General features: G+C 35.3%; 1 protein-coding gene across 2 annotated transcripts in view; it reads right to left on the reverse strand.

The window, feature by feature from the left end:
- LOC113355621 (pleiotropic drug resistance protein 1-like) overlaps positions 1 to 25,801 on the reverse strand; it is a 74,852-nt gene that overhangs the window by 42,008 nt on the left and 7,043 nt on the right. Inside the window, exons 16-20 of one of the 2 annotated variants that reach the window (XM_026598527.1) lie at positions 25,414 to 25,788; positions 24,946 to 25,307; positions 24,682 to 24,853; positions 24,335 to 24,589; positions 23,837 to 24,236 (exon numbers count right to left, since the gene is read on the reverse strand). The exons of the other annotated variant lie outside the window; for it this stretch is intronic. Of the exons in view, the coding sequence (XP_026454312.1) occupies positions 23,976 to 24,236; positions 24,335 to 24,589; positions 24,682 to 24,853; positions 24,946 to 25,307; positions 25,414 to 25,788 (1,425 nt within the window). The 3' untranslated portion in view covers positions 23,837 to 23,975. Of the gene's footprint in view, positions 1 to 23,836; positions 24,237 to 24,334; positions 24,590 to 24,681; positions 24,854 to 24,945; positions 25,308 to 25,413; positions 25,789 to 25,801 lie in introns of those variants that run through there. 2 annotated transcript variants of the gene reach the window in all.

Below are 25,801 nucleotides of genomic sequence, written 5' to 3' on the forward strand. Positions count from 1 at the left end.
TTGATTATACACATTTGCTATTTCGAGCCGAGTTTATCTCGACTATCTATTTCTCGAAATATGTGCTGGTAAGATTTCGCTTTGACCAAGTTCATCTTTACCTAGTGACGAAAGTCATGTTAAGTTTCAATCACTTGAAAATGGCTTTGACGAAAAATGGTTTGTGAATAACAACTAAATAACGTCCTCTAAGAATGTTTCAATGATTGAAATGAGAGTTTAGAATATACAACCATTGTTGGATATAAGCATTGTGTGGTAACACATATATGTATAAGTCCTTATTCCTTGAACCAAAGTATGCGTACTTTGCTGATCAGAAAAACCAGAACAGAGTCTGCGAACCCAGTCCGTGAGCCCAATCCGCGAACTGTCGGAGTTTCTCGTCCCGAGAAAATCTGTTGGAGTTTGTGAATTGTTTACAAACTTATTCCGGGTACTTAAGTCTGCGAACTTAAGTTGGTTATTTCTAAAAACAATTATTCGTGAACTTATACTTATATAAACTAAGGAATTCAAGTTTGCAAGTCGTGGTTATAAAGTTCATGAATCGATTCGAGTGAATCAAATCGTTTTTTGCTTCGATTGTGTCTTGTATACTTCTATAAGATCTAAGCAATTGAACAACTCTATAACTAGTTCATTTGAGTCATTTGAACTAGTTATGGTAAAGAAGAATATGGTTGATATGAAAGTGCTCATATGGCTACCATTTGGTTAACTATTGTTGAACCAAGAAATGTACATGTTTGGGTACGGTTACAAACCTAAAATCTTTCATTTCATTTGTGTGTAACAAGCTAAGTTTTCGATCTAACGGTTGAAAGATATTATCTTGAATTTAATCAGATTTTCATCTAGCGGTGAATATTTAATGCTTTGTTACTAACCTAACATTGATTGCAAACCATGATTTGAAATACTATATAAGGGAGAACTCTAGCAACTAAGAAACCTAATCCCCAAACTTCCCGTGTGATACTAGTTGTATTAGCTAGAGTCGATTCTCCTTTAAACTTAGGTTTCTTCGAGACCCTGTAGGTTAAAGACTTGAAGACTTCATTGGGATTGTGAAGCCAGACCGAGACTACTTTCTTGTAGTTGTGTGATCTGATTTTGCTGATTCTATCTTGTTGAGTACAATCGTAACGATTGGCTTGAGATTGATATCTCCGATAGGAAAGATATAAAAGTAATCATAAACATCTTCGTCTCATCGTTCTTGATTCCACAATATCTTCTTTCGACGCGTCAATTAAGATTATTGTGAGGTGATTGATAATACTGAGCTGTTCTTCGGAAATATAAGTCTGGTTTATCAATTGGTTCATGTTCACCTTGATTTATCAAAAGACGAAATAAAACTTGTAGGTATTTCTGTGAGAGACAGATTTATCTATTACCATAGACTTTTCTATGTGATACATATTTGTTTATTAAAGTCTTCGACTTTGGGTCGTAGCAACTCTTAGTTGTGGGTGAGATCAGCTAAGGGAATCAAGTGCATAGTATCCTGCTGGGATCAGAGACGTAGGAGCATAAATGTACCTTGGATCAGTGTGAGATTGATTTGGGTTCAACTACAGTCCAGACCGAAGTTAGTTTGTAGTAGGCTAGTGTCTGTAACGGCTTAATACAGTGTGTGTTCAATCTGGATTAGGTCCCGAGGTTTTTAATGCATTTGCGGTTTCCTCGTTAACGAAACTTCCGGTGTCTGTGTAATTTCTTTTCCGCATTATATTTTGTTGTATGATTAAAATATCACAGGTTGTGTGTTTGAATCAATCAATTAGAATATCCAACCTTTGGTTGTTGATTTACATTGATTGATACTCGAACATTGGTCTTTTGTACCGTTCAAGTGATTTCTCTTGTATTCAATTAGACTCACAGATTTCTATTTGCTTGAGTAAGAATTGAATCGAGAAATAGAGATATAACTTTTTGATATACTTTATTAAGATTGAATATAGTTGATTCTCTTGAAAGTATATTGGATTTAGTCCATACAGATTGCTAAGAGAAATATTGGGTGAGGTTATTGTACCCCCACTGTTTCAATTGGTATCAGAGCAGGCAAACATGTTTAAGGACCTGATAAGTCTGTGTTTGTTGCGATCTGACTATATATACAATAAAGTCTCTAGAAACGCTTCACCAGGATTAAAAACCAATCGTAGAAGAAGTTCCGATAAACTAGTTTTTCTCCAAAAAAAGTTGGATGAACAAATCCAGATCAACTCTGATCTTGTTGCAGAAATTACAATACTGAAGGATTTGAAAACTATCAAAATTCCTTTGATGGATCTGAATAACTCCAGTTGTTCTTCTATGAAGAACAGTCGTAAATCAGATGATAAACAACATTCAGATGTTGTGACAACTAATATGACTCAGAACTGCTCAGATGAGCGTAAATATGTTGGCACATGTTTGTTTTGTGATTCCTTCAATCACTTTAAATATACTTGTATGTCCTTCCAAAAGAGCCTGAAACTTGCAAGTAATATTCATAAGAAAACTAAACAACTGGTTGCTTATCTAAAAGGATGTACAAAACTAACAAGAAACCGTAAACAGGAAAGTACTGATAGCACGGGAGATTTTTCTTTAAAATCAACATCAGCCTTTCAATGGTTTGTTGACAGTGGATGTAACAAACATATGACAGGTGATCTCACATGGTTTGTTTCTTCAAACGAATATGAAGGAGGACCTGTGACATTTGGAGATGGGAGTTGTTGCTACATAAGCAAGAAGGGGATGATCAAACTACCTGGCGTTCATGAAATCTACGATGTAGTATACGTAAAAGGTATAACTGCAGATCTTCTTTCTATTAGTTAAATTTGTGACAAAGGACATCGAGTTGTCTTCAATGCAAATGGATGTCACATTGTAGAAAAAACTGGGAAAGTAATTTTTCATGGAACTCGTGGTAAAAACAACTGTTATCTTCTGGATACTCAGTTCGGCAACTGTTGCAATTTGACTAAGGTGGAATCTATACATCTTTGGCATGGGCATTTTGGTCACATCAATTATCGTCTTCTAACTAAGATCATTAACAAAGAACTTGTTATAGGCGTTTCCAAAATCAATGCAAAGATTGATGGTGTATGTGGTGCCTGTCAAAAGGGTAAACAAACGAAAGTTCACCATAAATCATCTCGAGATATTATCACTAAAGCTCCACTTGATTTAATTCATATGGATCTCTTCGAACCAATTCAACAACCCGCGGTTGCTGGTAAGAGTATGATTTAGTTATGGTAGATAATTACACCGGGTTCACTTGGGTTGCATTTTTATCTCATAAGAATGAAACCCTTGATGAATTCAAGATTATTGTTAAAAGAATCTAGAACGAACAAGGTCGCAAACTAAAGAAAATTAGAAGCGACCGTGGAACTGAATTCAAGGACACTAAGTGTTTGAATTTTGTGACAAACTGGGGATTATTCAATAATATTCACCACCTATCACTCTTCAATCTAATGGAGTTGCAGATAGAAAAATATGAACATTCAGTAAATGGCCAGGGTAATGCTCCATAACAAAAACTTACCATTTTTGGGGAGAAGCTGTCCTTACAGCATGCTATTTGATTAACCGTGTTTACCTACGGTCTAAGAACCTAAACACTCCTTATGAGTTGTGGTATGGAAGAAAACCCAACTTATACTATCTCAGAGTGTTCGAAAGTAAGTGCTACATTCTAAAAGATCGAGAATAGAGGGGGAAATTTGATACTGAAAGTGATGAAGGTATCTTCCTTGGCTATGCTTCTGATAGCCATAGTTTTCGAGTATTTAATATCAGAACCCATGTCATGATGGAATCTGCTAATGTTATCATCGATGATAATAGTAATTTTCATCATAATAATCCTCCCGTTGAATTTCCTCCAACTGAGACAATTGAGAAAGTCAAAGAAATCCCAGATTCAATTGAAGTTATCTCAACTGTTACTGATCCTGATATTTCTAGTGACGAGGAGAAGAGCACTGGTCAAGCTATTCCTGACGAACAAGAACGTGTCCCTCCACGACACCTCTGGGTTCAAAGGAATCATGATCCAAACAGTACTATTGGAGGAAGAGATTCTACGGCTAATACAAGAGGAAAACTTCAAAATATTTGCAATTTTGGTTGTTATCTTTCACAAGTAGAACCAAGAAATATTGATGAAGCTCTTAGCGATCCCTTTTGGGTAAATGCAATGCATGAAGAGTTAAATCAAATTCAAAGACAAGACGTATGGGAACTTGTACCTTGTCCCTCTAATATTAATATTGTTGGTACTAAATGGATATTCAAGAATAAGTCAGATGAATTTGCCACAATTTTCAGAAATAAAGCCAGACTTGTCGCTCAAGGATATTCACAGATTGAAGGTATCGACTTTGACGAAACCTTTGCTCATGTGGCACGCCTGGAGTCCATTCGGCTATTATTAGCTCATTCTTGTTTTCTTAAAGTTAAGATGTTCCAAATGTATATAAAACCCGCATTCCTAAATGGAATTTTGAAAGAGGAAGTCTATTTCGCTCAACCTAAGGGTTTTGAAAACCTTGATTTCCCAGATCATGCTCTTAAGCTCAAAAAGGAATTATATGGGTTAAAACAAACACCTAGAGCCTGGTCCGAAAAACTTACCACTTCTCTTATTAGGAAAGGTTTTTCAAGAGGCGGAGCTGATAAAACTTTGTTTACCAAATGGAGTGGGAAAGATGCCGTCATTGCTCAAGTCTATGTAGATGATATCATCTACGGTTCAACTTCTGAGAAACTTGCAAAGGATTTCCAAGTCTTTCTTGCTAAAGAATTTGAAATGAGCAATGTTGGTGAATTAAAGTGCTTCTTAAGATTACAAATTCAACAACATAAGGATGGAATTTACTTATACCAAGAAAAATATGCAAAGGATCTTGTATCAAGGTTCGGTCTGGATAAGTCAAACTCCAAAACTGACACCTATGCCTACTACTGGTAAACTGCACAGAGATGAGAAAGGAGTAAAGGTGGATCAAAAACTGTATCGATCTATTATTGGTAGCCTTTTATATCTTACAACTACTAGACCTGATATTTATTTTAGTGTTGGTTTTTGTGCTAGATTTCAGGCTAATCCAAAGGAATCTCATCTTGATGCTGCAAAAAGGATCATATGATATGTCAATCACACTGTCGGGTATGGCCTATCTTACACTTTTGATACTAACACCGACCTTTCTGCTTATTCAGATGCTGATTGGGCAGGATGTTAGAAGACAGAAAAAGTACATCAGGGGGTTTCTACTACGTAGGACTGAATCTTGTGGCTTGGCATAACAAGAAACAGAATTCACAATCCCTATCTACATGTGAAGCAGAATATATTGCTGCTGGCTCATGTTGCACTCAACTTCTATGGATGAAACAAATGCTTGCTAATTATGGAATTGATACTGGAATAATGAAGATCTTTTGTGATAACTCTAGTGCGATTCGAATCACTGAGAATCCCGTTGACCACTCAAGAACGAAACACATTGATATAAGGTACCATTTTATTCGAGATCTCTGTGAAATTGGTATCATAAATATGGAATTTGCGCCTTCCGAACAACAATTTGTTGATATTCTCACCAAACCATTAGACACTGCTATATTTCAACACTTACGGAAGTCTATTGGTGTTGTTTTGGTTCATTAGTTGTTCCTATGACTCTTGCCCCTGTGCTTATCTCGATCTTTTGGGCAATTGAGTTTGGAACTCCAGTAAGTGTTTAAGTCAATTCAGCACTTGTTTCCGTAGGATTTTTTTTTCTGTCAAGTTTCTTAGTGTCAAAAGGAATCCTTTTCTTCTCTTGAAATTAAGGTCGCTATTGTTGTTCTTTCGGGAATGACATATTATGGGGGAGAGTTCTTAATTGAACTTGTGTTTAATTGCCAAATCTTTGTGGGGAGTGCGGCTGTGGAATATTATAGGAGTTATCTTGTATCTTTATAAACTCCTTGATGAAAGCATTTAGCTTCGGCTTTATGATTGCATCTAAATAAGTTGATATGTGCTTGATTTTGGTCATGGAATGTCTCTTGGAAATTTCATTAGGATCCCGTTTTCATACCTTTTCCAATTTTATTGACAAAAAGTGGGATAATTAATATGTAGTTCACACTACAAATACATATGGTTTTTGGATCATTATGTAAGGGGGAGTGGTTTCCATGTGAGATGGAGTATTGACCAAGGGGGAGTGATACATATCACCATAGTATTCTTGTCGAAGTTGTGATACAATTGAACTTTGATGTTGTATAATAATATTATGACACTGTATAACAATGATTGAGAATTCTTGTTTTCTCACTGTTATAGCTACGGATTTTCAACAACGATGATGTTAAACTTACAACCTTTGGAATCATTGGAGTACTTGGAAGTAACGAAGATTTCGAGTAATGTTGAAGATTAGGCATGTGGAATATGAGCTACAAAAGTTTATTTATCTATTTTTGTATTCCATATGTATAAATAGTTTTGTCACTAAAATTGACAAAGGGGGAGATTGTTAGAGCACTGCTCGGTCGAACTCGCATCCGTTGCTATCTCAAGCATGTTTGTCAATGTTAGTGATCAAAACTATGAGTCTTGATTTCTAGCCTATTTATAGATGTCTCGAACTAGGACATAGTTTTTGTAGTTGAGATCAAGAACTCCATGGAGATCATCATACAAGACGAAGAACTACTCAAGGAACTGGTGGAACTTCATCGACTAAAAGGTATGTGGAGACTTGAACTTATCTACCACTCAAAATTCTATCTACTTTATCTCCTATATTGAGACAAAAGTCGTTTTGCTATATAGACTTTGATTATACACATTTGCTATTTCAAGCTGAGTTTATCTCGACTATTTATTTCTCGAAATATGTGTTGGTAAGCTTTCTCTTTGGTCAAGTTCATCTTTGCCTAGTGACGAAAGTCATGTTAAGTTTCAATCACTTGAATATGGCTTTGACGAAAAATGGTTTGTCAATAACAACTATATAACGTCCTCTAAGAATATTTCAATAATTGAAATGATTGTTTAGAATATATAACCATCGTTGGATATAAGCATTCTGTGGTAACACATATATGTATAAGTCCTTATTCCTTGAACCAAGGTATGTGTACTTTGCTGATCAGGAAAACCGGAACAGAGTCTGCGAACCTAGTCCGTGAACCCAGTCTGCGAACCCAGTCCTCGAACTGTCGGAGGTTCTCGTCCCGAGAAAATCTTCTGGAGTTTGTGAATTGTTTACAAACTTATTCCGGGTACTTAAGTCCGCGAACTTAAGTTGGTTATTTCTAAATACGATTATTCGTGAACTTATACTTATATAAACTAAGGAATGCAAGTTTGCAAACCGTGGATATAAAGTTCATGAATCGATTCGAGTGAATTAAATATTTTTTGCTTCGATTATGTCTTGTATACTTCTATAAGATCTAAGCAATTGAACAACTCTCTAACTAGATCATTTTAGTCATTTGAACTAGTTATGGTAAAGAAAAATATGGTTGATATGAAGGTGCTCATATGGCTAACCATTTGGTTAACTATTGTTGAACCAAGAAATTTACATGTTTGGGTACGGTTACAAACCTAAAATTATGCATTTCATTTGTGTGTAACAAGCTAAATTTTCGATCTAACGGTTGAAAGATATTAGCTTGACTCTAATCAGGTTTTCATCTAACGGTGAATATTGAATGCTTTGTTATTAAGCTAACATTGATTGCAAACCCTGATTTGAAAGATTATATAAGGGAGAACTCTAGCAACTGGGAAACCTAATCCCCACACCTCCTGTGTGATACTAGTTGTATTAGCTAGAGTCGATTCTCCTTTAACCTTAGGTTTCTTCGAGACTCTGCAGGTTAACGACTTGAAGACTTCATTGGGATTATGAAGCCAGACTGATACTAATTTCTTGTAGTTGTGTGATCTGATCCTGCTGATTCTACCGTGTTGAGTACAATCGTAACGATTGGCTTGAGATTGATATCTCTGATAGGCAAGATATAAAAGTAATCACAAACATCTTCGTCTCATCGTTTATGATTCCACAATATTTTCTTTCGCCGCGTAGATTAAGATTATTGTGAGGTGATTGATAATATTGAGCTGTTCTTCGGGAATATAATTCTGGTTTATCAATTGGTCATGTTCACCTTGATCTATCAAAAGATGGAAAAAAACTTGTAGGTATTTCTGTGGGAGACAGATTTATCTATTACCATAGACTTTTCTGTGTGATGTTGATTTGTTTATTAAAGTATTCGACTTTAGGTCGTAGCAACTCTTAGTTGTGGGTGAGATCAGCCAAGAGAATCAAGTGCATAGTATCCTGCTGGGATCAAAGACGTAGGAGCATAATTGTACCTTGGATCAGTGTGAGATTGATTGGGGTTCAACTACAGTCCATACTGAAGTTAGTTTGTAGTAGGCTAGTGTCTGTAGCGGATTAATACAGTGTGTGTTCAATCTGGACTAGGTCCCGAGGTTTTTTCTGCATTTGCGGTTTCCTCGTTAACAAAAATTCTGGTGTCTGTGTTATTTCTTTTCCGCATTATATTTTGTTATACATTTGAAATATCACAGGTTGTGCGTTTGAATCAATCAATTAGAATATCCAACCTTTGGTTGTTGATTTACATTGATTGATACTTGAACATTGGTCTTTGGTACCGTTCAAGTGATTTCTCTTGTATTCAATTAGACTCGCAGATTTCTATTTGCTTGAGTAAGAATTGAATCGATAAAGAGAGATATAACTTTTTGATATACTTTATTAAGATTGAATCTATTTGATTCTCTTGAAAGTATATTGAAGTTAGTCCATACAGATTGCTAAGCGAAATATTAGGTGAGGTTGTTGTGCCCCCACTTTTTTACCGAGGATAAACGGATAGGTGGGGCACGACCCAAGAATACTCTTGCAAGTGAGGTTGGCGGTCCCGTACCGAGGATACACGGATAGGCGGGGCACGAACCGAGGATACTCGTGCATTTAAGAGGAGTTGATAGATTGTGAGTATAGTTGATGAACATAAATATAATTAAATCCTTGAAGGTGCACCATATACTCTTGTTGTACACATTTTGTTTGATTGGTTGACATGTTTTGATATATTTTGAGAAAGGGAATGCATTCTATTGAGCTGTAATCTCACCCCAATTGACATTCCTTGCAGATTTATGGAAGTTGGAAGTGGAAGATAGAAATGAGTAGCTTAGTGATTGCCTTGTTTTCTACATTGCTTGAAGTGTAAATTGAATTTAAAAAATGTTTGGTTAAAAATGTTTTGAACGATGTTTAATGTATTCATGTGCTTCAGTTCATGTATAAAAGTTTCAATTATGTTCGGTATAAAATTAAATTAGAAAGAATAAATATACGCATAAGTCTCGTTCCGACCCGTAACGCCTTGAGTTCGGATCTCCATATGGGTTTGACCCTGGTCTGTAACTCGGGGTGCAGGTAAGATATCATTTGGTTGTACTCCACAATATCTGAATCTGGTAGTTCTATTTGACTTGATCTGGTTAACTTGTTAATCCGGATCTTGGAAGATCTAACCCGACAAAGGAGTTTAATTTATTTTAATTATAAGACCCTTTGTCAAAGCTCAATTTGATTAACTTTCTGAGATAAGAAGAGCGGTTACCAAACAAATTAGTCATTTACTGTTTGAAATACGGTATAAATAGTTGAGTGCTTATTGTCTTTAGAAAGACTGAAGCAACTTAAGATAATGAACTCCGAAATGTGCATTGGAAAGATTAATTGTAGGCGCAGGGATACTGAGGAAACTTGTAAAATAGGGGTAGTGTACTTGGTCTCAACTATACAACGTTGGCAGTGGTCTTTGTATAGCAGCTCAATTCTTAAAGTATTTAAAATTGAACTAGGTCCCGAGGTTTTTCTTCATTTGCGATTTTCTCGTTAACAAAATCTTGTGGTGTGCTTTTACCTTACTTTCCGCATTATAATTTGTTTAATTTATAATTAAAGTAATTACACTAGTACGTTAATCCCAGAAATATACTTGGGTTGAACCCTGTAGTTTAAGGTTTAGTTTCGAACTTAATTATACTATATACAAGTGTATACCTTGTGGTTGCTATCTTCTTGACAGTTCCTGGCTATATTAGATCACGCATGATATCAGACTTATACGTTGATATCAAAAAGATTGTAGTGTACTTGAAACCCTCGTCATTTACGTGTGCTGATAATTCAGATAATAGTTAGTTTTAATAGGATTATGTTCTTTAAGTCTGCCGAGTTTGAGATTAGGCCCAACGAACCAAAAAAAAAATAGTCAGCAGAAACATAAGAGGATTACAAAAGACACTATAGTTATATTCTCAAAATCCCCATCTCATTGAATCCTCTCAGTCAGAAGATCCTAATAGCGCTCATATCCTTCGTATCCAAAATCCTACTTTGGTGATGTCAAATCCTCTTTTTTTGGTTATGAATGATGGGAGCTAGAAAGCTAAAGATGGTCCATTTCTCAACCTACTGATACAGAAATGGCTGGTATGATTAAGATAACCATTTTTTATCTTATTCTTTAATTTGAGTTATATTAATTTAAATCAAGTTCCCCAATTCTCAAAATCCCAATTCGGATTTCTGATTTTTTAGCATAAAATTTTAGAACTCCTACCAATTGCAGCTGCGATATTTTGGAATGTTTAGAATTGTTGTATCATTGCATGCTTTTACATTTTAATTTAAGTACCAACTTATATTATTCATTTAAATCTAACTTTTTTTCTCTTTAGCTGCAGCTTTTTTGTCCTTGTACCGTGAGAACTATTTCCCAAGTGTTTCTATTTATATTGGTTATTTAGCTTTTGAAACAGTGCTTGCTGTTAAGTTTTTATTTACTGCTGCCTTAAATAGGTTTAATCTACTATACACTATTTCTACTGTTAGTATCCTTCCTAGTGTTCCATTGAACACTAGATAAAATATTAATACTTTCAGTAGAGATAACATTTTCATAAATTTCTGGTGTGTGTGGTTTGCTATGGTTGATTTCGTTTTGGTATTTTGTGGTAGTCAGTACAAGTTGTATTTCTTGTCTAGTTGCATTGGCAGTTATCATTTAGTCCTTATTAAGTTTAATATTTCTATATTTGTTTTTTATAATACTATGAGAATAGATTCGTGGAATTGTTAGGGTCTCACCAACCCTACTACTAGAACTTCTTTATGGAATATGATCAGGACTCAAAATCCTTACATGATATATTACTCCATGAAACTAAAAATGATATTCCAAAAATGAATCAATAATTTAGGAGATTCAATTATCTTAATTCATGGATTTTTCCTTCCATTGGTTTGCTGGGGGCATTGCCCTTTTATGGAAATCATGCTTTAAATGTGAGATTGTCCATTATACGAACAAAATGATCAATGCCTTAATATCCGGCGACCCTAGCAATCCTGAATTCTGTATACCAAGAAGAGAAATTGATTCAATGGAATTATATTGTGAAATCTGGTCCAAGAGATAATAATATCCCATGGGTCATTATAGGATATCTCAATATTACTATGCATTCCCATGAGAGATCTTTTTTCTCTACCACTATCACTATGGAATTTCTTACTATTCAACATGGTATTGATAACTCTGACTTTTCTGACTTAGGTTATACTGGATCGTAATTCAGTACTTGAAGTGATAGACAACATGTTCCAAATCTTATTAATTTGTGATAGATTAGACAGAATGCTGTGTAATGGTCACTGGATGAAGCATTATGATAACTCAAAAATTTATCATATAGATTCCATAGGAAGCGACCATATACAAATTATTCTTGACAGAAATTTAATGTGTTTTCAAGGTAGTAAGCCCTATATATATTTAAAGTGTTTGGATAGTGATCCCTCTGTTAGAGATGTTATTCATAATGCATACTCAATCTGTGTGAGAGGCTCGGTTCTATATCAATTAACCAACTGTCTTAGGTTTGTCAAACATGATCTCACAAACTGGAATCTTCCGCACTTTGGTAATGTTAATCGAAAGGTTAGAACTCTTGGTAATCATCTCTAACATCTGAACAGTCTTTCACATTCTGTTTTGAATGTTGAGCAAGGGTTAAAATACTGGCAAAAATTTCAAGAGGAATTATATTATATGCTCAAAAATCTAGTCAAATGTTTTTTAAATATTTTGGCGCAATACTAATTATTATCATAACCATGTCAACATAAATAACATTTCAATCACATAAATGCCCTAAAGATTAGTGATGTTCAGTGGGTTAATGAATGGCTAGGACTTGAAACCCTTTTGGTTAATCATTTTAGTTTTATATGGAATTTATCCCATTTTCTCAATTTCATTAGTCTGTGTATTTATGAGAAGGACAATCTCAATTTCCTCAGATCCATTACCATGCAAGATTTTATGAATACTATAAACCAAATGATTCGCTGGACGTTTTCATGGCCGGAGTGTTTTCATCCCGGATTTTATAAGAAAAATATGGACCCTCTTACGGAGGTTTGGAAACTGTTAAAAGCTTTTTAGATACCGAACACTTTCTTAATGAAATGAACCATACTTATCCTAAATATCAACATTCCTTCATGGCCAGTTGATTTTTGGCATATTTTACTATGCCGTGCCAATTACACTATCATTTCCAAGATCATTGTAAATGGAATAAAAACATTTTTGAGCAAAATATTAAGTCCTTTCCCGATAACATTATCCATCGGATGGAACAGTGTCAAAGATATTTCTCGTGGGGGAAAAATAGACTTGATGGTCTTTAGAAATTTGTACTCATAAGCTTCAAGGTTTGGTCTCAAAAATCTCAAACATGTTAACTTAGCTTTACTTGCTAATACTGTTTGGAATTTATTACATGCTTAACAGGATTTATGCTTTAGGATCTTAAATGTAAGCACTTTAAAAATTTATTTCCCCTTCATTACATAATGACTAAAGACTGCTTTTGGGTATGGAAAAACATTTGCATAGTTTTAGAATTTATTTTACATAGCCCTGTTTTGGAATTGAGGGACGACAACAACATTTTGACTTTTAGAGACAACTGGATTCTAAAATGCGTCCCAGTCTTTATCTATTGCTTATCCAGATCCTAATTTTCTAGTATTTGATTTGATAGACAAGGATACCAATAGTTGAAACCTTCACTTATTTAATGCTTATTTTATTCCTCAAAATGTACAACACATTCAGAGCATCGGAATTCTCCTCTTCCGCGGCTCCGCCATGACAAACTTCCTATAAACTTTTATATGGTCAATTTGAGCATATATATATGTATAATCCCCAAAATGTTAATCCTATCTATAAATATTTTTAGAAACTTCCCATGCGTCCCAAAGTGCAGATTATCATTTGGAAATATTATGAGAATAATTTTCTTGCTAAGAGCAATTCTATGGAATGATTTTTTTTTTTCTTATTATGGACTCAATAAATCTGGGAAATGAGTGGCCAAACCAAAAAATTTATTGGTTTGTTTATCGCAGAAAAACAAGAGACGCGCGTTTCATTTTAAACGGCACGCCGCGAGGACAAACAAGAACCGCCAACGGACACTACAACTTTTTTCATTATAACTTATCTTTCATCTTTATTATTATTTTATTTATTTATTTATTTTTATTTTTTTAAAGCCGAAAAATATAAACTTTTTATTTTTGAAAATCTAAAAACGATACATTTCAAACTAGAATTAATCATACAGAACCTTAGTTGGTAGTCTAGCAACAAGCTGGGCCCCAACTCCCTTCTGAATAACAATACCTAGTCTATGAAAAAGAAATTTCCCTACACCACAACTGACGTCACTACTGACAAGATAATTCTTCAATCTCTTAAAAGAACACAGTGTATCCTCTCTTAATTTGTTTTACTATTATTAAAAAAAATATCAAAAAAATAACAAAGAAGCAGAATCTACATTGAGGTGGTTGGTAGCCGGGCGACAAGATGCGACAAAAAAATAATAATAATACCTAATCTACGGAAAAAAGAACCTCCAATTTTGCAATTTGCATCTTGGCTGGCGAGACAATTCTTCAACCTCTTTAAAAAAGCACACGTGTCTTCGCCTAGTTCGCCTAGGGTTGTGAAAGCTAGAACGCCAAATTCATAACCATATGTCAAATACTTGTCCAATTATTTATTACGCTTACGAGTAATGGCCATAGAAATAGCATGACCTGGAGCGAAGTTGCTAGTTTGGGCAGTTGTGAAGGGAGAAACTCCGATAACATCGAAACACACATCACAACCATTTATCCGATTGTATACAAGTGTTTGACACATGGTAATAATAAATTATTATTATTATTATTATAAAAGGATGCCACAAGGGGCTTTTATTGAAACCAAAGAGTATGAATTAATTACACAGGAACGGGAGGGAGTCGGGCTACGATCTGAGCGCCAACACCCTTCGGGAGGGGCTTTTATTATTATTATTATTAAAGTTTTATTTTTATTATTAGATAAAGAGTATTATATTAACTAGTTGGAAGCCTAACAAGCTAAGCACCATCAACGTACTACTACATTAACTGAACAGGTTACCGTGCTATCCTACCAGCGAACCTCATGGGAACCGAAGAGGGGGCAAACTAACTCTACTTTCCATGTTAATTTATACTTAATTTTATTATAAAAGATAGCCGCAAGGGCTTAATTTTATTATTATTATTATTATTATTTTTATGATGATTATTTTATTCTATACCATATTCTTATATTTAACTTATACTTAATTTTGTACATATTATTATTTTAGTACATATTTGTACCGTTGATGATTGAAAATTAGTAGGGGCTAGGACTTGTTCGGGCGCATATCTCATTCAAGGTCGCCAACTGAGTTTTTTCATAATGGAAAAATGAGTTTGTCCATTCACCTGACTCAATAAAAAAAATTATTTGATAATTGCTATAGAAAGCATTGTTTGTAAATTCAATAATAGCCATGATATCAATTTTAATATGTGTGGATTGTGGTGCTCGAGTCTCCCGAGCGTATCATTTTACACTGTCACTTTGCTAAGGCAGTATGATCTTTAAAACCTCGTAACAATTTTGTCTCTCAAGTTAGAGATTCTACTTTAAATCTAAAATATTGGATTATTCAGTGGTTAATTTCTAATTTCAAAAGGATAAGATTGTAGTTTTTTTCTCGATTACATGGCGTATATAGAGAGATAGATGTTCTTTCATTTTTTAGGGTAGAAATCTAAATCACCACGCTACTGCGGGACAACGTCTAAAGCTTGTGAATGATACTGATTCATTCCTCAGATAGGAACTTGCTTTAAATACCCCCGTCAACCTTCCTACTGTGGGAAATGATCTAAATTCAGTATTATCTTCATTGCCAGAAAATTGTTTTATTATTTATAGTGATGCTTCTTTTGGAAATAACACTAATCTGATGGGAACTTGTTTAGTAATGAATGATTTGGAAGTAAACTATAGTGGCTGCAAAGTAACTGTAGGAGTAGTGAGTGTTGGGTGCAATAATCAAAAATAAGGAAAAATCAAATAGGCAAAAGTTATTGATACTTAGTTCCTTTATAATGGAAGTGATCGATTTGATGAAACAGACGAGCTCCCCATATCTCCGCAACAGCAACAAGGCAAAACTTTGGAAAAACAGAGTGAGTCACGTGTTCAACACGTTGCCCTTAAGACATTAGCGCCCGACTACACTCAAGAGTGATGTTATAGCCCTCACAGGACGGATATCTCCAGGATAAAACACCCTACTACACCTACTACTAGCATATGTAGTAGATGCTCAACTTGAGTTTGACAACTCCAAAAAAACCATAAAGGAAAATCTCGAACACTTGAGAAAACAATATAATATTTTTTTCCCCTTAAGGGTCCCTATAAATATAGAACAACCCCTTTCCCATAGATTTTACAAAAGTAGCGAATTTGTTTATATAATTGACAAATACAACTTAAGAAGAAAAACTCCCCGATGTGGGACTAAAAGGTTTATATAGTTTCTTAAAACTACTAAAAATTGGAAACTCCACAATGTGGGACTAATAAGTTTCTTTTCACAAAAGAAAACAATAAATTATAATTTTTATTAAAACCTAAAAAAATTATTTTTTATTAATCGTTTTCCAACAATCCCCCACATGAATGAAAACTCAATAAAACATGAAAACACAGATAGATCTTGGTAATTAACATCCCAATCTCACGATCCAAACAGACTGATCGTGCAAGTGTTGAAATCATACTAGTCATTTCTACGTCCTCTCCCTCACACAAAAGTGTGTTGACCCCAGGGTCATACTATGGAGTGCATAAATCATAAGAGTATTGAGAGCTTTCATCTTTAGTTCTTAAATGGTGAGACTATAGCTATCTTTCACTAAAGTGAAAAAGCATGAACTAGTGAACCCTTAGTGACCTTTAGGTCCTAAGTTCCAGTAATACCAAAACCATCAAAACGAAAATCACATAAAAAGCGCAAGAAATACCATCTTAGGCAGAGGTGTCCATGAGGTCTTGAACCTTTGCTTAGTGAGATATTACCGGAATTACTTGATATAGACAGTGAACTATGTCGTGAACTTCTAGCATTTGATGTAATTTGCGATAACAACCACGGGTGATATCTCCAAGGTTGCTGCCAAGCTCGTGCCGTTTTGTCCAATTTGGCCCTGGACATATCCTGTTTCTCAGAATGCTCTAGAGAATAAAAGCTCATATTCTCATAGGAAGCGGCCCACTTCCATAAAGAGTGTTACTGCTACACCCCACTCCAATCTTAAATTGAAACTACATAACTCATTAAGACTTCTTAAAAGTCATCCTTCACATGCAGTCACACTATCACGTCTACACCATAGGGAATGGACAGAGAATTAAATTCTCTGATAGTGTTTACCTTTACCCAACACAAATTAGTTGTCTCATTCGAAACCTTGATCTTGGGATCTCCAGTCAGCAAGGTTGAGTATCGTTTATGGCAAGTTTAATTTATGAGCTTAATCCCTTCCCCTCGATGCATTTCTAACTATCTCTTGGGATAAACCTTTCGTCAAAGGTTGCGCGATATTCTCCTTGGACTTTATTCAATTAATGGAAATAACGCCTATTGAGATTAGTTATTTTCAGCTTTAGCTATTATAGCTTGGCTAACACAATGTATAGATATAGCTGGCACAGGCCTATGCCAGAGAGGAATGTCTTCTAAAAAGCATCTTAGGCACTCGACCCCCTCTCGTGTTTTATCTAACTCAATACTCACATATTCCATAATGAATTGAGCAATATATGTTTGTTTGTAAATCTTCCAAAAACAAACCCTCATGCTAGAGTGAAACATATCCACTGGTAGACTTAGACTCCTCTGAGTCAACTATCCAGTTTACATCACAAAGTCCCTCAAGGACAACAAGATACCTTTCATAAATCAAATAAAAGGTAATAGAGTATTTTAGGTACCATAATACTCTACTCAGTGCATCTGAATGCTATTGTTCTGGACTACAATTATATCTACTTAACTTACTCACAATATAGGCAATGTCTGGACTCTTACAGTTTATTAAATTCATCAGACATCCTATAACTCTTGAGTATTCAAGTTAAGACACTCCATTACCATTTTTTCTTGAGTCTACAAGAATAATCGTACGGAGTACAAGCATGCTTACAATCACACTGATTGTATCTCTTAAGCACAAATTAAACATAATGAGAATGACTAAGACTACATATGTTAGATTATTTTCTAATCCTCATCCCTAAGATTACATCAACAGTGCCTAAGTCTTTCAAGTCAACGTTCTCATTCAGCGCATGTTTTTAGTGGAATTAATCACATATATGTTTGTATCAAGTATATGCATATCATCAACATACAAGCATACAATCACACAGGCATCCTTAACAAGTTACTTGTAAATATACTTGTCAGATTCATTAACTTAAATCCACTACACATTATCACATGATCAAATTTTCCATGTCACTGTTTACGTGCTTATTTTATAAACCATACAAAATTTTGTTCAACTTACAAACTTTGTCATCATAACCTTTCACTACAAAGTCCTCAGGTTGGTCTATGTAAATTTCTTTATCTAATTCACGATTTTAGAAAAGCTGTCTTAACATCCATCTGATGTATCTCTAATTTATTTATGACATCAATAACAATTAGCATCTCAAAGGAAGTAAATCTCGTCACATGTGAATAAGAATCAAGGAAATATACACCTTCTTTTAGTTTATAGCCTTTAGCTACCAACTTAGCCTAATATTTTTCCACAGTTCCATATACCTAATGTTTCCTCTTAAAGACTCATTTACATCTCATGGTCTTACTCTCTGGAGGTAAAATGGAAACCTCCTAAGTCAGGTTCCCACGAACTGAGTCCATTTCACTAAATGAAGCTTCTTACCAGAATGGAGTTTCAGTAGATATCAAGGCTTCTTTACAAGTCCAGGGATTAGACTAAGCTAGGCATGTTATGAAGTCGACTTCATAAGAAGTCTCAAGTCTAATTGTTTTACTTTTCTTAGGCTCAACCTTAACTTCATTTTACTTTAAGATAAGTTCTGACTATTTGAAAATAAATTTAGGGGATCAACAACACATCTCTAATGAGGTACAGGTTTAAGAATAAACATGTTCAAAGAACTCAGCATCCCTAGATTATGTAATAGTATTCACAACAAAGTCAGAAAAGTCACACCAAAGTATGAAAAATCAGAACACACAACCAAAAATTTATATGTAGAAGTATACTGAGCATACCCTATATGAAGACACAATCAACATTTTTGGTTTCTATCTAGTTATTTTAGGAAGAGGAATGACAATCTTAGTCAAACGCCCCCACACTTTGACGCATTCATAAGAAGGTCATCTACCTTTCCATAAATCATATGGAGTTTCATCTAATCCTTAAGGGTATTATATTCAGGATATACTAGTTAAAAGGACTGCCTCCCCCCACAAGGCCGCAGGTAATCCTGAACTAATCAACATGGAAATTATCATCTTCTTAAGGATACAATTGATATGTTCAAGGACTCTAATTGGTTTTGAACTTCAAGTTATACATCTTAAGACTTCTAAGGAATCATCCTTATCCCTAAGAAAGTATACAAGATAGTGCCTCGTACAATCATCCACGAAAGTTATAAACCATCTTTTACCATAGTGGTTTTGGGTTGAACTCATGTCAACTAGGCCTAACTGAATTAATTATAAGGGCTTAGAATTACTTTGAACATTTGTGCTAAAAGATTTTATAGCATATTCATTTCACTTTTGTGTTCAAGATACAAACTAAATTTGGGTACGTAGCCTATGCTAGGCAGTTTATGCATTGACTTATAATTTTACGGTTCCAAGTCTACCATGCAAAACATTCAAAGACACATAAAAGAAAGCACAAGAATCAACTATGTTCACTTCATCAGATTTTCCTTTAAACTTATATAGACCCTAAGTCCTATAACTGTTGCCTAAAAAATCAATGCCCTTAGTTATAACAAGTTTTCCACATTTAATTAAGATCTTCAATGTTTTACCATCTTCAAGAGAACAAGATACACGATTCTTTCATATGCTCGGAACATGAAAACTTCATTCAGTGTGAGAATATTACAGATATGAGCTTATGCTCGACCTTTCCCTTTTATGCAACCTCTGTCGCAGATGAGTTACTCATATAGAGTTTCTCGATATCCCTTATCCTCTGATAAGAGGTGAACAGGTCTCTGTTTCAACAAACATACTTAGTGGCTCCAGAGTCCACCCACCAGTCTCTCACATTGGTTATTAAAATAACTTCCGACATCATGTCAATAAACTCGTTCTAATTTTTTCAACTAAATTAGCATTAACTTTCTACTTATTAAGGTTTTATGTTGTCTACACTTTACTGCCGTATGGCCAGGAATTTTACAAAAATAACAATCACTCTTAATTAAAATAATGCCGGATTCAGTTTTACGAAACATACCTTTCTTATGAAGACTACGCTTAGAGTTGTGTTTGATGTTCTCGCCTTTGTCAGCTTTGGAAGACTTGTGTTCATCCACATGCGCCTGGTAGCCATGTTCCTTTTCAATTTCATGTCACAAACTTCGTTTATACTCTGACCACGGACACGGTAATTTCCCAATCACCTAATACACCACATCTCACAAACCTTAGCTCAGATAAAATATGAGTTTTGAAGATAATATCTAGATTTATAAACTTCGTTTTAACAACCATATCAAAAAACTCATGGTTACCCCACAAAAACTACTTTAGTTAATCAGAATTTTTCAGGAACGTTTCTCTATTTTGTAAAATATCAAAAAAAATACTTTTACAACTCCAAAATTTCTGAAATTTTATGTGGGTAAATATCAGGATGTCTACTACGTTATTTCAGAAGGGTTCATCGAAATTACTTCTAGGTTAAGAGATAAACTCAAAACTCTACAGATGACCAAAAATTCGTTTTTGTTTTTCACTCCAAAATTAACATCCATGATTCACAAACCAACCAACCATTTTCGATTATTACAAATTATAATGTCTTAAGATTGTTGGGTGCAATAATCAAAAACAAGGAAAAATCAAATAAGCAAAAGTTATTGATACTTAGCTCCTTTATAATGGAAGTGATCGATTTGATGAAACAGACGATCTTCCCATATCTCCGCAACAGCAACAAGGCAAAACTTTGGAAAAACAGAGTGAGTCACGTGTTCAACACGTTGCCCTTAAGACATTAGCGTCCGGCTACACTCAAGAGTGATGCTACAGCCCTCAAAGGACGGATATCTCCAGGATAAAACACCCTACTACACCTACTACTAGCATATGTAGTAGATGCTCAACTTGAGCTTGGCAACTCCAAAAAAACCATAAAGGAAAATCTAGAACACTTGAGAAAACAATATAATATGTTTTTTCCCTTAGGGGTCCCTCTAAATATAGAACAACCCCTTTCCCATAGATTTTACAAAAGTAGTGAATTTGTTTATATAATTGACAAATACAACTTAAGAAGAAAAACTCTCTGATGTGGAACTAAAAGGTTTATATAGTTTCTTAAAACTACTAAAAATTGGAAACTCCACAATGTGGGACTAATAAGTTTTATTCACAAAAGAAAACAATAAATTATAATTTTTATTAAAACTTTAAAAAATTATTTTTTATCAATCGTTTTCCAACAGTGAGTTAGGTTTAGATAGTTGTGAGACAGTTTGGTTCCTATCTACCGTTGGTGTTAAAGGGAGAACTGAGAGGAGCCAACCATACTACGAGAGGACTGGGTTGGGCCAACCTATGGTGTACCGGTTGTTATGTCAATAGCATCGCCGGGAAGCTAAGTTGGTATGGAAGAACTACAGCTTGCGGGAAATCCTTCTCAAGAAACAAAATGTTTGGCCTTGTTGGAAGCTAATATTTGGGCAAAAGATAGGAATATGAACAATGTTTCGTTAGTGATGCGCAATTAGTAGTAGGTTCTTTTAATTTTTATATAAAAACCAGATGTTCTGGTATAATAACTCAATTTTAGAAGATTGTAAGTTAATTCATATAAACTTTTCCTTTTCTAGAATAGCGTTTCTAAGACTGATATTGCATCCAAGTATTGTAAAAACTTGAGAGTACATGGTGAATGGCTAGGGATCATCCCAACCTTCCTGTCATATTAAGTGTATGTATTTTCGGTTTAATAGAGTATACTTTTCCTTAACGGAAAAAAAAAAGCTTCAACAACAGTAGGATTGGAAGGCTCAACAAGAGAAGTTTCATGAAAGAGCATTTGAATCTATTTTAAGGCATGCCTAATAGTGCCAAAATAGGGTCACTAGGTAAAATAACTCATCATTCCTTATCCATCCTTTTTCTGATAATGGCACAACTATCCTTACATGATTAGTGTTAACGATTATGATTAGATTAAATGATAATGATTAATTAGTAATGTTAGTGATTGATTAAAATTAAATTATTGGTGGTAGATTAGTAGAGAAATCAGATCTATGTGAGAGAGTTGAGATTTTTGAGAGGAAGAATAAAAAGAAGTGAAAAAACTTGGGTTTCGAGATTTTAGAGGTTAAAAGTGACCAAAATGTGTGATTCAAATTAGATTCACAGGTATAGTCGTAGACATGTTAAATATCCATTTTTTTAGGTTGAATTCTTAAAAAAAGAAATTGAATTCTTACAAACCATTTCAGATATTTAGTGTTGGGTTCCGCTATATAATTACTAGTCGAATCTTGTTGGGAAGAACCGTTCGGATGATACTTCCAAAGGAGAACCTAAGTGTATGAAAAAAATTGACGTTCGGCTTATTCAAACTGCAATTGTTGTTGGCTGAAATTTTACTTCGCTTGTCTGGTTTTTTTATCAGTTGTGACTTATAGAGTCATGTTCGGCTTACTATGATACAACTGAACCTGGTAGTGTAAAAACACAAGTCAAAAGTTCGGCTATACAACTGTCTTTCCAATATGAGCCGAACCTTTCCTTGGTGCAACATTTTTATAGGTACGTCTCGAACTAGACGAACATTGATTTTGTCCGAAATAAACAAGGTTCGGCTAAAAATAATATATATTAGATAATCAGCTGAACCTAAAGGTCTTCTTCGTTATAAATTGGGTTTGGCTGAAAACGTGATTAGTCGCACTGTTCTTCTGAAACATTAAAAAACGAAGAACAAAGATCTGGATTCCAATATGAGGATTTGGAGCTGAAACCCTTGCCCAACGCTTCACACGACTCATCTTATATTTATGGTTTTAATCAATGATCAAAGATTTCTGAATCGATAATAATCAATGACGAAAAATAAAATCATAACAGTTCGATATTAATTAGGTTAGGTCTATGTTTTAAATTTAAGTGAAGGATACTTAAGTAATTTAAAACAATTAAGGATAATTAGTAATCTACCCGATACCCATACCTCTTATAAACCCACCATAGATAGGAAAATGATTTTATATGCCTCAAAAGAGGATTCGAGAATTTGGCCAATAAAATAAAGCTTCCGCAACAGTAGGAATTGAAGGCCCAACAAGAGAATTTTTATGACAGAGAATTTGACCGATAAAATTCCTGGGAATGGAGGCACAGCAGGCAATGGCCTGGGCCGGAAAATTCCTGGCCGGTAAAATTCTTGGCAATGGCCTGGGCCGGAATGACCAGTCTACCGGACCCCTCAACAATGCTGAGCATTAAGGCGTAGGCAGGGACTACGGTATGCTACTTTAACGGTCGTGAATGCGTAAACCCAATTAAAGTAGTGTACCCAATCACTGCTCCGTAACATTTGCGGCACGTTATGTGTCAAACTTCCTTTTGCCTTCGGGTTGTGCAAGCCGTAGGCAGGCCAGCGTAAAATCCATGTCTTACTTTCGGGAGTTAACATTGCCTCCTACTCACCCGACCCGGTACTTGTTACTGGAAAAGGGTTTTGGTCTTTGGAGGCACAACAGGCATATGAAAGGCCCAATAAGAGAAGTTTCACGATAGAGAATTTGGCCAATAAAGTTCCTGGCAATGGAAGCAGAACAGCCATCCCCCTCTATGATTGCAACAAAGATGCTCATTTTAGTAGTGTTACCTGTAAGAGCAGACCCAAAAAAACTCATCTAAGTTCTGAAACACATCCGTAGAATTTGTGGTGTAAGGACTCGATTTTTCATCATTTCGACCATGAAAATAAAAATATGACAAACAGAAATTCCATGGATTTGAGAATTCATCAATCAATAACTTTATATTAAATGCCAATGCTCGAAAGCTTTGTGTACTACGTACTTAAATCTTAGAACTCTAATACATTTTGATGATGACCGCGACAACAATAAATAGGCAAGCCAGATTGAGGACGCATCACTTATCGTCTCTGGAAGTTAAAAGTTTTAATGGCAAATGCAAAGATGAAGGCGAAGAGTACAGTAAAGCCAACGACAACAACTGCAACCACAGGCTGGAAATCACGCTCGAACCCAAAATAATTTTGCATGAAAAACTCCACTGTCACGCCTGTATCAACCATGGTAGTTTGTATGTCTCCAAATTGTGAGACAGCCAATCCGTATAAGGTCCATGCAACAGGGCATGCCCAGTAATACCATCTCCACCAAATTGGAATTTTCTGTAATCAGTAACAAAAGGAAAAACATTAGAGAATGACCAGAAAATACAGACTTCGTAGTTTTTGGGAATTTGATGTCAATGTCCATTGTGACGTACCGTTCGTGGGATTATAAATCCTGAAAAGAGATTCCATAAACCGTAGAAAGCCGAACCAATAATAGCAGCAATGTTTTGGTTTGGTGTCACTGCCACGGTCATCATTCCATAGAACGTAAAGTAACACAAAGTGAAGAACATATAGAAGATATACCAGAAGAACTTTACTGGTGTCCATTCAAACCCGATCATGGCGTACACTATAATTCCGTACACCAAAGACTGAATTAAGATATAGGGAATCTCAACTACTACCTGCAATGATAAGACAAGAAGTCAACGACCGCCGGAACAAGTATGCTCAGTTACTCACCTCAAAATCATCACGAAAGAAAATATCAATTTACCTGTCCAAATGCATATGGCAAGGCGGAGTACATTCCAGCAGCTCTTTCTCGGTAAAATACTGTTCGTTCTACAGCAACAACTGGCTGCACTGAAGAGGTATTCTGAACTCCGAGAAAGAGAACAGCAGCATACATTGAACCCAAAGCATTAAACAGATCTTGTCTTTGTGACCTGCAATTTTAGAAACAACAGATATTAAAGAGATTGAATCATGACAAGAAAAATACAAAAGTCGGATGTACTTGAAATATAATATGACTTACGTCTTTGTTCCAAGATCCCAAAAAATTGTACCAAACATCAGTGCAATGACCACTGTAAAGAAAAATCTCACTGCCGTGTATGGAGGGTTTCGCCAGTATGACCAATGTTGTTTCCATAGGCAAGCCATGCATTGAGTAAAGAATGATCTCGAGTACATGGTCGGGAAGTACAAGTCCTTTGTACCAGGAGGTGCGACACTTAATTCTTTGATGAGTTCTTTGTTTCTCTTGTATAGCTCCGAGTTTTTGTATACATCAGTGAAGTCAATCCCTAGACCACCTTCTTGTCCCGCAGAAGTCACCTCCAACATCCACGTTGCTGGATTATAACCATCTTTAATTTTACTGACTCCTTCAATTCCCTGAATTGGATTGACACATTAATTGTCAGTAGTGTATTCAGTAATTAAATGTGAAGTATAAACTAGAAATTGCATGTTTATTTCTTAAATATTCTTTAGGCTTCACCTCAAAATAGCGAATTAGATGGCAAGAATGGTGCCCCAATGGTCCGGCGTAAATTTCCTGTCCTCCTCTCTTCATTAGGAATAACTCGTCGAAGGATTCAAATATGTCAATGCTGGGCTGATGGATGGTGCAAACAACAGTTCTTCCAGTGTCCACAGTGTTCCTCACTGCTCTCATCACAATTGCTGCTGCCCTTGCATCCAGGCCAGACGTCGGCTCATCCATGAAGATAATGGATGGGTTCGCAACCAACTCAACAGCAATGGTTAATCGTTTTCTTTGCTCAGTTGATAGACCATTCACACCAGGCAACCCAACTAGTGCTCCCCGCAGTGAAGACAACTCGACGAGCTCCATCACCTCCTCAACGAACATCTGCACTCAATAA

Source organism: Papaver somniferum, chromosome 3 (assembly GCF_003573695.1).
Source record: "Papaver somniferum cultivar HN1 chromosome 3, ASM357369v1, whole genome shotgun sequence".
Taxonomy (NCBI): domain Eukaryota; kingdom Viridiplantae; phylum Streptophyta; class Magnoliopsida; order Ranunculales; family Papaveraceae; genus Papaver; species Papaver somniferum.